The sequence below is a fragment of the Artemia franciscana genome, chromosome 3 (genome assembly GCF_032884065.1).
Source record: "Artemia franciscana chromosome 3, ASM3288406v1, whole genome shotgun sequence".
NCBI classification, from domain to species: Eukaryota; Metazoa; Arthropoda; class Branchiopoda; order Anostraca; family Artemiidae; genus Artemia; species Artemia franciscana.
Window position 1 is genome coordinate 34,311,527 of NC_088865.1, and position 13,789 is coordinate 34,325,315.

The 13,789-nt window shown below is 36.0% G+C and overlaps 2 protein-coding genes across 5 annotated transcripts in view; both read left to right on the top strand.

Moving 5' to 3' along the window:
* Positions 1–13,789, top strand: part of LOC136025205 (uncharacterized) — a 222,393-nt gene that overhangs the window by 172,898 nt on the left and 35,706 nt on the right. The window lies entirely within an intron of this gene.
* LOC136025204 (copper homeostasis protein cutC homolog) overlaps positions 1–13,789 on the top strand; it is a 49,140-nt gene that overhangs the window by 3,785 nt on the left and 31,566 nt on the right. For 3 of the 4 annotated variants that reach the window (XM_065701006.1, XM_065701009.1, XM_065701007.1), the window contains exon 2: positions 6,132–6,297. In XM_065701006.1, the coding sequence (XP_065557078.1) occupies positions 6,238–6,297 (60 nt within the window). In that variant the 5' untranslated portion in view covers positions 6,132–6,237. Of the gene's footprint in view, positions 1–1,738; positions 1,857–6,131; positions 6,298–13,789 lie in introns of those variants that run through there. The other variant, XM_065701008.1, reaches the window with a different exon arrangement.

The window sequence follows — 13,789 nt, forward strand, 5'->3', positions numbered from 1 at the left end:
TCTAATGCAACTGCATCCAAATGCGTTGCTTCTTTAGGCATTGGGAAAGACAATGGGGGTGGTGACACCAATGACTCAGGATATTAATCTGGTTATCTGGTGTAAATTTTCATTAAAGTTTTCTCAATAGGCCCACGGTTTAAAGTGCGTATATATTCGGAATTTTTTGGAAAAATTTGAGGCAGACAGTAGTCTACACTAGTTAAAATTAGGTCAAAATACAGGTGCTGTCCTTGAATTGAGCTTTAAGTGATTCATTTTTGCTACTATACTCTGCTTCAAAGACATTACTTGAATAAAGAGATTCCAGAAAACAGAACAGCCCATCTGCACTTCCAGTTTTTTGGCATGCTTGCCCATTTATTGGCGTCTTTTTGTGCTATACCCAGAAACAGAAAACTGGAACAGCAGTAACAGTCTACACTACCCAGTTTTCCGGAAAATGCCGAATGTAGACGCACTCTAACGAGCATCTTTAATGAATTAACTTCTGTGCAATCATCATTAGATAGGAAAAACAATGGAGACAGAAAGCAATAATTAATAAACCAGTTCAGACTTGCCGTCAAGGTAGAGATTTCTAAAGGGTGATTTTTCCAAGTGATTTATATATGAGCAGATAGAACCCAATGAACGAAATCGGTTGTTTAACGGCTTTCAATTTTTCCCCCTGAAGATGCTTCTTTCTTTTTTTTAAAGAAAAATCATGAAGAGCAAAAGCAAAAAAAATCGAGGAAAAACAATTCAGACGTTGAATTTCTACCATTTGAAATTCTTATCTGAAGCTATAATGCCACTTTTTTGTGTTTTAGTCTTCATAAAGTTTCTTAAAAAACAGCTTTTTAATTTGAAAATTGAAAGCCGTCAAACAGCCGATTTCCTCCCATCGAGTTATGTAGTCTCATATATAAATCGCTCGGAAATGCACTGAAAACAAATAATTAGGACTATATGGGGGCTGCATGCTGCCCAGTTCCATTGATCGTACTCAACCAATAGGAAGATGTTTCATCATTGCTTTAGCAACAATGAACCTTACATAAGAATAACAAATTTAAATGTTTAAATTTTTTAAACATTTAAAAAATCAAATATTTTTATTTTAATAACTTTAATAAATAAAAAATTATTAAGATTTTAAAGAATAAATATGAGTATATGTATACTAAACTGACAATGCACATTCATTTGTATTTTTTCAGTAGAGCGGAAGTTATGTTCTAGCCTTGAGGAGGCCTAGGGGTTGTGAGCCCTAATCCTCTTAATTTCTGCTCGTTTTGAGTTTAGCTTGGTTATTTATTGTAATTTCTGTTCGTTTTGTGTTTAATTTATTTATTGGTGCTGACTTGTGGTAATTTTCTGCTTTGTAGAATATTTGATTTTATTTTTGCTCATTTTTGGTCTAATGGAGCTCTTTACTTTCCTTGAAAAATTTATTTTGTGAACAAAGTTTTTTTTTATTGTTGTCAGTAATGAACTGAAATATATTGGGAGAAAGACATTTTCTCTGGATCTTTTTTATCAAAGAAACAATAAGACTGAGGCTTATTAAAATTTCTGAAGGATTGGACAAATTTTTTCCATAAAATTTTAAAAATGTCATTTTCTCGCTAGTGTCCAGTAATTACACTAACTCAACTAGAGTAAAAAGAAAATAGTTCACATTTTTGTTGGGGAAAAACAGAGGTTTTGAATGGACAAGGAAAAAAATTAAAAAGTAAAAGTAATATTTTTTTAGTTTCATCACCGATATCCAGTTTTCACTGATCAGGGGATAAACCAAGGGCTTCCAAATTAGGAAAATACAGGGAGGAGGCAAAGATTTTGTTCTAGTCTTTGCATAAAGATGCAAAAAGGTATTTTTCCACACCTAGGGGGTAACTTTACGCCTTTCCCATTCGTGCGCCTGTATATAACATGGTAAAGAAGCGAAATAGCTTTTCATTGCATTGATAAACAGAATTATAATTCTAATGATTTTTTGGTTGATTTAGTGATTTTCTTCAATAATCTAGTGATTTATGTGCTGATTTAGTGATTTTTTCAAGAATCTAGTTATTTTTTTTCACCGGGCGGCAACCCCGAAATAGCCTTCTAGAAGACGGTTTTAGACGTTTATCCTCCGCCCCCCCCCCGTCAAAAACAGAATTTCCTAAATTTGGAAAAAATCTGACATTTTTAACATAAGTACAACTCAATTTAAAAAAAAGTCAAAACAAAAATAATGCGTGACAAAGCGACCGGTTGGATATCATTCTTGCAAATCTATCATACCAATTCAAATAAAAACGAGGGTGTTGCAAAAATAGTAATAGAGAAGGAATAAAAAATGGCAAAGAAAAACAAATAGATAATATATATTCATATGGTCCAGAATCTGAGATCTGGCATCGGAATCTATAAATCAAAACCTAGTCGATAAATACAAAGCATTGTTTTAAACGTCAAAAGAAGATATTTTGGTACACGTAAAAGGTCTTGAGTTGCGAAATCATTGGTTACAAATGCTATTGAAAGTCAGCATAATAAGACTTTACTTGTAATTTGGAAAGAAGTCAGAAAATGGGGAAACTTTTAGGGATTCTGGTATTGAAAATAGGGATTTCTTGGGATTTTCCACCAGCCTTTTAGGGACTTGAAAAAAATTTGAAGCGTAAACACTGGTAATCAAACAGTTCGTTGTAACGAACTTTAGTAAGGAGTGACCCGGCTCAATAGTAAACGAAACTTTAAAAAACGGAATTTTGATGCTAAAATATACATAAAAAGAATCAGATTTTCATGCTGATTTTAAATATATAAGTTTCATGAAATTTAGTCTTTGTCATCAAAAGTTACGAGCCTGAAAAAATTTGCCTTATTTTAGAAAATAGGAGAAAACGCCCCTAAAAGTCACATAATCTTAACGAAAATCACACCATCGCATTCGGCGTATCAGAGAACCTTATAGCAAAATTTTCAAGCTCCTATCTACAAAAATGTGGAATTTCGTATTTTTTGCCAGAAGACAAATCACGGGTGCGTGTTTATTTGTTTTTTTTTTCCAGGGGTCATCATATCGACCAAGTGGTACTAGAATGTCACAGGAGGGCTCATTCTAACGGAAATGAAAAGTTCTAGTGCCCTTTTTAGGTGACCAAAATAATTGGAGGGCACCTAGGCCCCCTCCCACGCTCATTTTTCTCCAAAATCAACAGATCAAAATTTTGAGATAGCCATTTTGTTCCGCATAGTCAAAAACCATAATAACTATGTCTTTGGGAATAACTTACTCCCCCACAGTCCCTGGGGGAGGGGCTGCAAGTTACAAACTTCGACCAGTGTTTACATATAATAATGGTTATTGGCAAGTGTACAATCGTTTTCAGGAGATTTTTATTTGGTTTTGGGGTTGGGGTTGAGGGGAGGGGGCTATGTGGGAGGATCTTTCCTTGGAGAAATATGTCATGAGGGAACAGAAATTCAATGAAAAGGGCGCAGAACTTTCTAAAATTACTATAAAAAAAACAATGAAAAAATGAACATGGAAAAGTTTTTTCAATTGAAAGTAAAGAGTAGCATTGAAACTTAAAACGAACAGAGATTATTACGCATATGAGGGGTTCTTAAAATACTTTAGCATAAAGAGTGAGGTATTTAGGAGGAGATAAATACCTCGCTCTTTATGCTATAGTATTTTTAGTAATTTCAACTATTTATTCTACGGCCTTTCTGATTCAGGGGTCATTCTTAAAGAATTAGGACAAAACTTACAATTTAGTGTAAAGAACGAGGTATTAACGAGGGTACAAACCCCCTCATATACATAATAAAAATTAAGGAATGTAAAAGTTTGTTACGTAAGTTAATTCTTAAATTACGTATATTTTTCACTAATAAAAAAATTCGTTAAAAATTAAACTTTATAGTTGCCTTTTTATGTAACCGAAAAAAATTGCATGGCAACTAGGCCTCCTTCCCCATCCCTTATTTCTCAAAATCGTCTGATCAAAACTAAGAGAAAGCCATTTAGCCAAAAAACGAATTAATATGCAAATTTCATTTTAATAAATTATGTGTGGAGAGCCAAAATCAAACATGCATTAATTCAAAAACGTTCAGAAATTACATAAAAAACTAGTGAAAGTAAGGAGTAAGGAGCGACATTAAAACTTAAAACGAACAGAACTTACTCCGTATATGAAATGGGTTGTCCCCTCCGCAATCCCTCGCTCTTTACGGTAAAGTTTGACTCTTTGTCACAATTCTACTTTTTAAAACAATTAAAAGCTTTAAAAGTTTTAGCGTAAAGAGTGAGGAATTGCGGAGGGGACAACCCATTTCATATACGGAGTAATTTCTGTTCTTTTTAAGTTTTAATGTCGCTCCTTACTTTCAGTTTAAAAAACTAGTTTTTTTTTATTTATATAGCGTAAGAACGATTTTTTTTAACATTCCTGTTCAAATAGTAAGCACTATAACATACTTATTTCCGAATTGTGACCTACTATAATTCGTCTCTTTTTCGCGCTTAAATACTTTATTCCCACATTAGTGGAATGGAAGCACTATGTCTTAGAGCAAAAGATTATGCGCCATCTATAATGGCACAGAGTTTAGTCCAAGGTATTCTGAAGTTAATGAGTATATTAAAAGAAAAATCAGGAATACTGCAGATAGGTGACATTTATATATTTTTTTTTTTATTGTACATTAGAGGCAGTCTTTCTAAATGTCCGACATTAATAAAGAATTTGAATCTATTCATGGAGTCTAATTTTGAAACATACGCGCCTTCTTTATGATGTATCACATCATTCTACTTTCCATCTTATCACATCATCCTTCTTGCCTAGTATCACATCATCATAATTTATCACTGCCTAATTCAAAGCCAGTTTTGAAATAAAAAAATGAATATCAGATATCCCTGAGCGCTTAACTTTATAAACTGAAAAAATTAAATTTAAAACTTGGGAACACAAGTGGCATAAGTTCAAAGAAACATGGAGGGTGGTGAGGGAGAATGTATTTTATGAGAAATTTGGGGGAATTTTTCTTATTTTTCAATAAAAGTACCAAAATTGGCATCTAGAATCTAGGGGGTGGGGAGGGGTCAAAAGAATCTAATAGGGGCAAGTTCCATTGCAAGTTCCACATGCTATAATCACTTACATAGCATCAATTCTTCTGTATTGATGGTTTAAACTAAACTACAGAGTACTTCTTAGTAGTGTCCTCAGGTTCTGAGGTGTTTCAACCTTGAAGGCCTCGTTATATGATTTTTAGACCATTTTGAACGAAATGGGTACCTCAAAATCTAACGGATGCATTCGAGAGAAAGAGGACGTGGGGGGCTAGCTGCCCTTCAATTACTTTTGACTCTTAAAATGGACACTAGGACTTCTGATTTCCAATTGATTGAGCTACTTCTGAAGTTTATACAATTACCCCTTCCATAAAATCCCTAAATGTTAAGAATGGGCAGCTAGTATAACTTTTAGCCCTCGCCCTAAGGGCTGTGGGGATTGTAATCCCCAAAGACATAATTACTGGACCTCTAAAATATTCGGAACAAAATGGCTATCATAAAATTTTGGTTGAATGTCTGCGGAGAATTATGAGCGTCTGTGGGGGGGGGGCTGGTTGCCCTCCAATCGCTTTTAACTATTAGAAAGGGCACTAGAACTTTTAATCTCCAACCGAATGAGCCCTTTTAGAAGTTTCTTCGACACATTCTATACAAAGCTCCATCGCAAAAAAAAAAAAAAATATTAATATTAATGCATTGGGCCAACATGGTTCTTTACTTAGGCAGCGCTATACCGCTGCAAATGATTTGGGGTACGAAATGGAAAGAAATGGTACTTTATTAGGGCTTGTTTTTTTTTGTTGGTGAAAGGGTACTCAAATTCAAAGTTTTCGTTTGAATGAGCCTTTTTCCACTGTATACGAGAATCCAGTCTGAAACCTTATTTGATCAAAGAGTTATTTATTATTTACTGGATTAAGCATTACGTAGTCTGTGTATCTAAAGCCTTCTCTTTGGCTACACCACAGACTCCACCCTGAACGATATTTCACAATGAATTCCTTTTGTTTCCCGTATTTTCGTTTGTAAATTTTCGTGAATTTACGGTTTTACTTTCTAGATAAATATAACACAGCCTAAGCAGTCCTGAAAATAAAGAAGAAAGTAATTGTCAACCTCAAATTCATCAGAAAAATTCATTGGACAAACACTTCGGTCTATACAATATGGACATAACTTCAGGAAATTTAGCAAACCCAAAAATTAGTTCTGTCCGAGACACTTCGGTAAGTAAACCTTTCGGTATGTATTATTACATTAACATAGTTAAAATATGATTACGTGTAATTAATGTTAACTCCTTTAATGTAATTCCTTCGTCAATTTAAATAATTACATAATCATTACATATCATTAACATTGTCCCTCATAACATAAATCCCTCGGCAAGTAAATCAATTGGATAAGTAAATCCTTCAGTAAGTATTCCATTGTAATGAAACCACCGTGTCGTTATTGCCAACGTCTCAATGTTCCGAAGACTAAACCTCTTTCTATAAAGATAAATAATATGAAAAAAACTTCGTTTTCTTAAAGAGTTAAAGAGGCTGCGTCCCAAAGTCGAACCTTAAAACGTACAGGAATTAGAAGAGGCAGTTGGGGGGCTGCCACCCACCAAACTCCCCGCTTTTAAAGACTCTTTTGTACAGGTTTTTTTTTGTGGGGGGACTTCATTGTTACTAATTACTAGTTTCGGCGCAATGGTTCTCCTGTCCTCTCGTGTTTATCATTTTTCGAAGTTATTCCATTTTTCATTCATTTCAATTTTTTGTTAATTAAAAGAGCTTTCCGAAGCCAAGAGCGAGGGGTTAGCAAAAAAACAAAAAACCTGTACAAAAGAGTCTTTAAAAGCGGGGGGTTTGGTGGGCGGCAGCCCCCCAACTGCCTCTTCTAATTCCTGTACGTTTTAAGGTTCGACTTTGGGACGCCGCCTCTTTAACTCTTTAAGAAAACGAAGTTTTTTTCATATTATTTCTGTACGTTTTTCTTCAATCCATGGTGGATGTAATTTAATAATTCCTGTACTCCTCGTACAGGAATTAGGAGAGGAAGTTGGGAGGCTGCCCCCCCCAACCCCCCCGCTTTTAAATCATTGTATAAAATAGAAAAAAAATTAGATAGAATGACCGAAATGTTTCTTTTGCTCATAAGAAGCTAATATTCTGTTATCTCTCAAATGATAAGCTGTCCAGGTGTTATCAAAATTATACACTTTTATTTTGATGTTGTGAAAAAAACCGCCCGTAAGGGACTTGAACCCTTGACCCGAGGATTAAAAGTCCCACGCTTTACCGACTGAGCTAACCACTTGCATGTGTGTAAATATAACTTCTAAATAACTTTTAAAAATTTCAAATTAACATGGGCTCTTATGGAAAATTGCGTTAATTAAGTAGCTAATGCCTGGTTTCTGGAAAAAAGGGAAGGAGTTGTCGGATCGAGCTGAAATTTCGCGGATAAGCTCCTGGGCCGTAGGAGACCTTAACTTGTGAATTTCAGCCCGGTCGGACAACGTTAAAAGGGGGGTGGGGTTGGGGGGTCGAAACTTTCGGGGGGTTAAGATTTTCCTACGAAACTTTCCAGGAAAATTACTCGGAGAATTCCGCATCGAATGAGTCTTCGTACACCCAGATCCGATGTCGGCTGTGACCTGTAGGCGTCGAGGAAAAAAAAGAAAATGAACATTAAGTGGCTATGCGTGGTTTCTGGAAAATAGGAAAGGAGTTATCGGATCAAGCTGAAATTTTGCGGATAAGCTCCTTGGCCCTAGGGGACCTTAACTTGTGAATTTCAGCCCGATCGGACAACGTTAAAGGGGGGCTGGGGTTGACGGGTCGAAACTTTCGGCCAGATTTTCCCCATGAAGGAAAAGTTGGAGGGGGATGAAATTTGGCAGGTTTCTTAGTTGGAGCTCGGACAAACGAAATGCATCCCTCCCCATCCCTCTGCGACCACTGGAACTGAAGATCGCTTAACATTGTCGTGGTTCGCCTCTTTATAGAGGCATGAGTGTGCCTCCTTGATTTAGCTTTCTCGGAGATTCTGTGGAAATTTGACAGGAACATATACTTAGGAATCACTGATTTTTGAATTGAAAAGGGAATAGTTGTGGGAAAAGTCAAGTCATGGCCCAATTGTAGAAAAAGCCAAGACAGATTGTCGAATTAAATGGGCATCAAGTCAAGGTTAAATTTACCCCTTTGATTGCCGTTGTTACTGTCTCCCACTTATGCACTACACAATGCCGAACTAGAGTCAAGCTTGTTGGAGGGTCTCCCTGGGGAACACACGCTGGTTGACAGTTGAAAACTTGAAAATTTTCAACTATACTTGAAAATTTTCCTCTCATGTATGTCACTCCACAATGCCGAACTAGAGTTAACCTGTTTAGGTTGTACCCTGCCTTTGTTCAATTATAATGGAAAATTTTCAATTATAGGTGAAATCTCCTAAGGAGTAATATCATACTGAAACTGTCAGTTCTTCACCAACGGCTAAGGTATATAGCCGTGGAATAAAAAAGGACAAAATATGTCTAAGTTTCATCTTTAAAGATTATTTTGAACTTTGATAGTAGGACACATATATATTTTATTTCTTTTTGATTGTTTTTGTTTATTTACCCTAAGTGGAGCAACCCTATACGAGCAGTTGTCCAGTGCAACGCTTACTAATTCCTAAGGACGAGAGTCGCTCCTCTACTATGTGTTTCTTTTCTAATTTTGTAGTTGTGTTCTTTTATTTAAGAAAAAGGACATAATATGTCTAAGTTTCATCTTTAAAGATTGTTTTGAACTTTGATAATAGGACATATATATATTTTATTTCTTTTTGATTGTTTTTGTTTATTTACCCTTAGTGGAGCAACCCTATACGAGCAGTTGTCCAGTGCAACGCGTACTAATTCCTAAGGACGAGAGTCGCTCTTCTACTATGTGTGTCTTTTCTAATTTTGTAGTTGTGTTCTTTTATTTAAGAAAAAGGACAAAATAGGTCTAAGTTTCATCTTTAAAGATTATTTTGAACTTTGATAATAGGACATATATATATTTTATTTCTTTTTGATTGTTTTTGTTTATTTACCCTTAGTGGAGCAACCCTATACGAGCAGTTGTCCAGTGCAACGCGTACTAATTCCTAAGGACGAGAGTCGCTCTTCTACTGTGTTTGTCTTTCCTAATTTTGTAGTTGTGTTCTTTTGTTTAAGAAAAAGAACAAAATATGTCTAAGTTTCATCTTTAAAGATTGTTTTAAACTCTGATAATAGGACATAAACATATTTTATTTCTTTTCGATTGTTTTTGTTTACTTACCCTTGTTGGAGCAATCCTCCACAAACGGCTCTCCAGTGTATCGTGTACTTTTTCGTAAGGACCGGAGTCGTATTTTCTACCATGTGCGGCTTTACTAATTTTGTAGTTTTGTTTTTTTATTTTTTTTTTAATCCTTTTCTTTCTCACCGAAGAGTCAAATACTACGAACATGCTGGTTGAACCACCCTTTTTGATTTCCCTAAGGGGGTGCTACATTTTGTTGCACAACGAAAGTTACAGTTCGTGGAAGGAACTGCAAGCAAGGAGCGACGCTGCTCAATAACAACCGAAACTCTATAAAAATCGAATGTTGATATCGATAGATTTATCAAAAGAATTGGCTTGTTATGCTGATGTCAAAGGTAAAAGATTCGTTAAGTTTCTAATATAAGATTCGTCAAAGTTTTACCCATCAAAGGCTACTAGTCTGAGAAAATTTGCCTGATTATCTAAAAAGGGGGAAAACATCCCTTGAACGCCAAGGAATCTTAAAAAAGATCAAATTGTCAGATTCAACGTATCAGAGAACTTTACTCTCGTGATTTCAAGTTCCCATATGCATAAATGCGGAATCTTGAGTTTTTTGCCAGAAGAAAGATTACGGTTGTGTGTTTATTTATTTTCTTTTTCTTTTTTTCCCAGTGGTGATCATATCGAATCAACGGTCATAGGATATAGGGAAAGGGCTCATTTGAACTGAAATTAAAGGTACTATTGCCCCTTTTAAGGACCATTTTAAGATACGCCCTTTGGAGATAAGATGAACCAAACAATAGGGAAAGGTTTTTAAGTTAGGACCCATTGTCTGCGTATAGTATTTGTTATTAGGAAGTATGAATGCGTTTTTTGGTTGGAGTGGGGAAGAAGTTCTTTGGGGATTTTCCACGGGGAAGAATTTTCCATGGAGAGGGGTTTCCAATGGGAGAACTTTCAGGAGGAATTTTACACTTCATATTGGGTGTATTTTCTACAACTCATATACGAAATTCTTTTTATTTGTCTTACTTTCTCTTTACTGACTCAGTCCTACATGTGGAGATGCTAAGGGTAATTATCCGGTGTAAATTTTCACCCTGATTGAATTTTCAAAAGGATCTTTCGATGGGAGGATTTTTCCGTGGAGGGAAAGATATGTTTCCCGGCATTATTTAAAAAGTGATCAGAAATTAATACAAGAGCTAACAGCTCATATGGTTTGAGTTTAGCAAAATTCTAAGAATAAATAGATTGATTTAAAAGGAAAATTGGAGGCTTAATGCCGGTCGGGGTTTAAAATAAGAGCTCTGAGTCACGAGGCCCTTCTAAATATCAAAATTCATTAAGATCCGATCATCCACTCGTAAGTTATAAATACCTAATTTTTTATAATTTTTCCTCTCGCTTCAGTCTCCCAGATGGTCTAATCGGGGAAAACGATTTTATCAAGTCAATTTGTGCAGATCCCAGACACGCCTACCAATCTTCATCGTCCTAGCACGTCCAGAACCACCAAACTTGCCAAAGCACTGAACCCCACCCCCCGACTCCCCCAAAGAGAGTGGATCCAGTAGGATTACGTCAATCACGTATCTACGACATTTGCTTATCCTGCGCACCAAGTTTCATCCCGGTTTCTCTACTCTAAGCGTTTTCCAAGATTTCCGGTTTCCCCCTCCAACTCCTCCCAATGTCAACAAATCTGGTCGGGATTTGAAATAAGAGATCTGAGACATGAGTTACTTCTAAATATAAAATTTCATTAAGATCCGGTCACCTGTTCTTAAGCTAAAAATAACAAAACTTTTCTAATTTTTCAAAATCAACACCCCCCAGCTCCTCCAAAGTGAACAGATCCGTTCCAATTATGTCAGTCACGTATCTATAACTTGTTCTTATTCTTCTCATCAATTTTCGTTGCGATCTCTCCACTCCAAGCGTTTTCAAATATTTCTGTTTCCCCCCTCCAACCCCTCATGTTCCCGGATCAGATTCGAATAGAATACTTCTACATAAACACCAAAAACAAGAAGAACAATAGGGAATTTTTAAAGACAGTTGGAAACAAATTAGAATGAATATTTCGGCTCTATGTCCAAGGGCCGTCCTCAGCAATACAAATAAGAAAAAAACAACTTACGAGAGGATAAAATCAATAAAACTAAAATGAACATTTTTTCAAAACAGTCCCAGCATCCTTGCCTCAGTGAAGTTCAACCAGGACTGAAAAATAAATTGTTATGAAACGGGACAATTCAATGAAATGAAAGAAAATGATTTAAAAACAGGTTTTTAATGCCAGCCTAGCTTTTTTCGCTGCTGATCTTATAGGTCTATTTGTGACAGGTTCCGTGTTAATATCTATTGTTTTTTTTTTAATATTTTGTAAGGTCATTTTTAATTAAATTTGTGTATAAAGCATTCAGTGAATATTCTCCTAAATCCCTATTTAAGGAAATATTATTATTAATCTTAAGTCTGATCTAGGCATAAAGCAAGTAGTTCGAGAAGCAATTGAAATCAGACTTAAGATTAATAATAAAATTTCCTTAAATAGGAAAGTAGGAGAATATTCACTGAATGTTTTATACACAAATTTAATTAAAAATGACTTTACAAAATATTTTAAAAAAACAATAGATATTAACACAGAACCTGTCACAAATAGACCTATAAGATCAGCAGCGAAAAAAGCTAGGCTGGCATTAAAAACCTGTTTTTAAATCATTTTCTTTCATTTCATTGAATTGCCTCGTTTCATAACAATTTATTTTTCAGTCCTGGTTGAACTTCGCTGAGGTAAGGATACTGGGACTGTTTTGAAAAATTGTTCATTTTAGTTTTACTGATTTTATCCTCCCGTAAGTTTTTTTTTCTTATTTGTATTGCTGAGGACGGCCCTTGGACATAGGGGCGAAATATTCATTCTAATTTGTTTCCCACTGTCTTAAAAAATTCCCTATTGTTCTTCTTGTTTTTGGTGTTTGTGATGGAAAGGCAGTGTAGTCTTCGTCGTTATTTACATCCTTCTACATATCAAGTTTCATTAAGATCCGATCACCCATTCGTAAGATAAAGATACCCTAATTTTTACGTTTTACAAGAATTCCGGTTTCCCCTCCCACTCCCCCAATGTCACCGGATCTGGTCGGGCTTTAAAATAAGAGCTCTAAAACACAAAATCATTCTAAATGTCATATTTCATTAAGATCCGATCACCCGTTCGTAAGTTACAAATACCTCGTTTTTTCCAGTTTTCTAGTCCCTCCCCCCCCCAAATACACCAAAGAGAGTGGATCCAGTCCGGTTATGTCAGTCACGTATCTTGGACATGTTTTTATTCTTCCCACCAAGTTTCATCCTAATCTCTCCGCTTTAAGTGTTTTCCAAAATTCCCCCCCCATGACGCTGGATCCGGTTGGAATTTAAAATAAGAGATCTGAGTTACGAGGTACTTCTAAATATGAAATTTCATTAATATCTGATCACTCCTCCGCAAATTAAAAATACCTAATTTTTTCTAGTTTTTCAGAATTAACCCCCCCCCCCCCAACTCCCCCAAATAGAGCGGATCCGTTCTGGTTATGTCGATCACGTATTTAGGACTTCTGCTTATTTTTCCCACCAAGTTTCATCCTGGTCCCTCCACTCTAGGCGTTTTCCATGATTTTAGGTTCTCCCCTAACTCCACCCCCCCCCTTAATGACTCTGGATCCGGTTGGAATTTAAAGTAAGAGATCTGAGTTACGAGGTCCTTCTAATTGTGAAATTTCATTAAGATCCGATCACTTCTTCGTAAGTTAAAAATACCTCATTTTTTTCTAATTTTTCAGAATTAACTCCTCCCTCCAACTCCCCCAAATAGAGCAGATCTGTTCTGGTTATGTCAATCACGTGTCTAGGACTTCTGCTTATTCTCAAGTTTCATCCCGATCCCTCCACTCTAAGCGTTTTCAAAGATTTTAGCCCCCCCCCCTCTGAATCTTCCAAATGTCACCCGATCCGGTCGAGATTTGAAATAACAGCTCTGAGATACGATATCCTTCTAAATATCAAATGTAATTAACATCCGATCACCCGTTCGTAAGTTAAAAATACCTCATTTTTCTATTTTTTCCGATTTAATCGTCCCCCCCCCCAGATGGTCGAATCGGGAAAACGATAATTTCTAATTTAATCTGGTCTGATACCTGATACGCCTGCCAAATTTCATCGTCCTAGCTTACCTGGAAGTGCCTAAAGGTAGCAAAACCGGGACCGACAGACAGACCGACAGAATTTTCGATCGCTATGTGTCACTTGGTAGATACCAAGTGCCATAAAAAAAGAAAACAAGTTGCCACCTCAATATCTCCCTCTTTACGCTAAATTTTGACTTTTAGTCCCAATTCTCTAAGAACGACTCTTGAAATATAAGGGTCGTGTTATT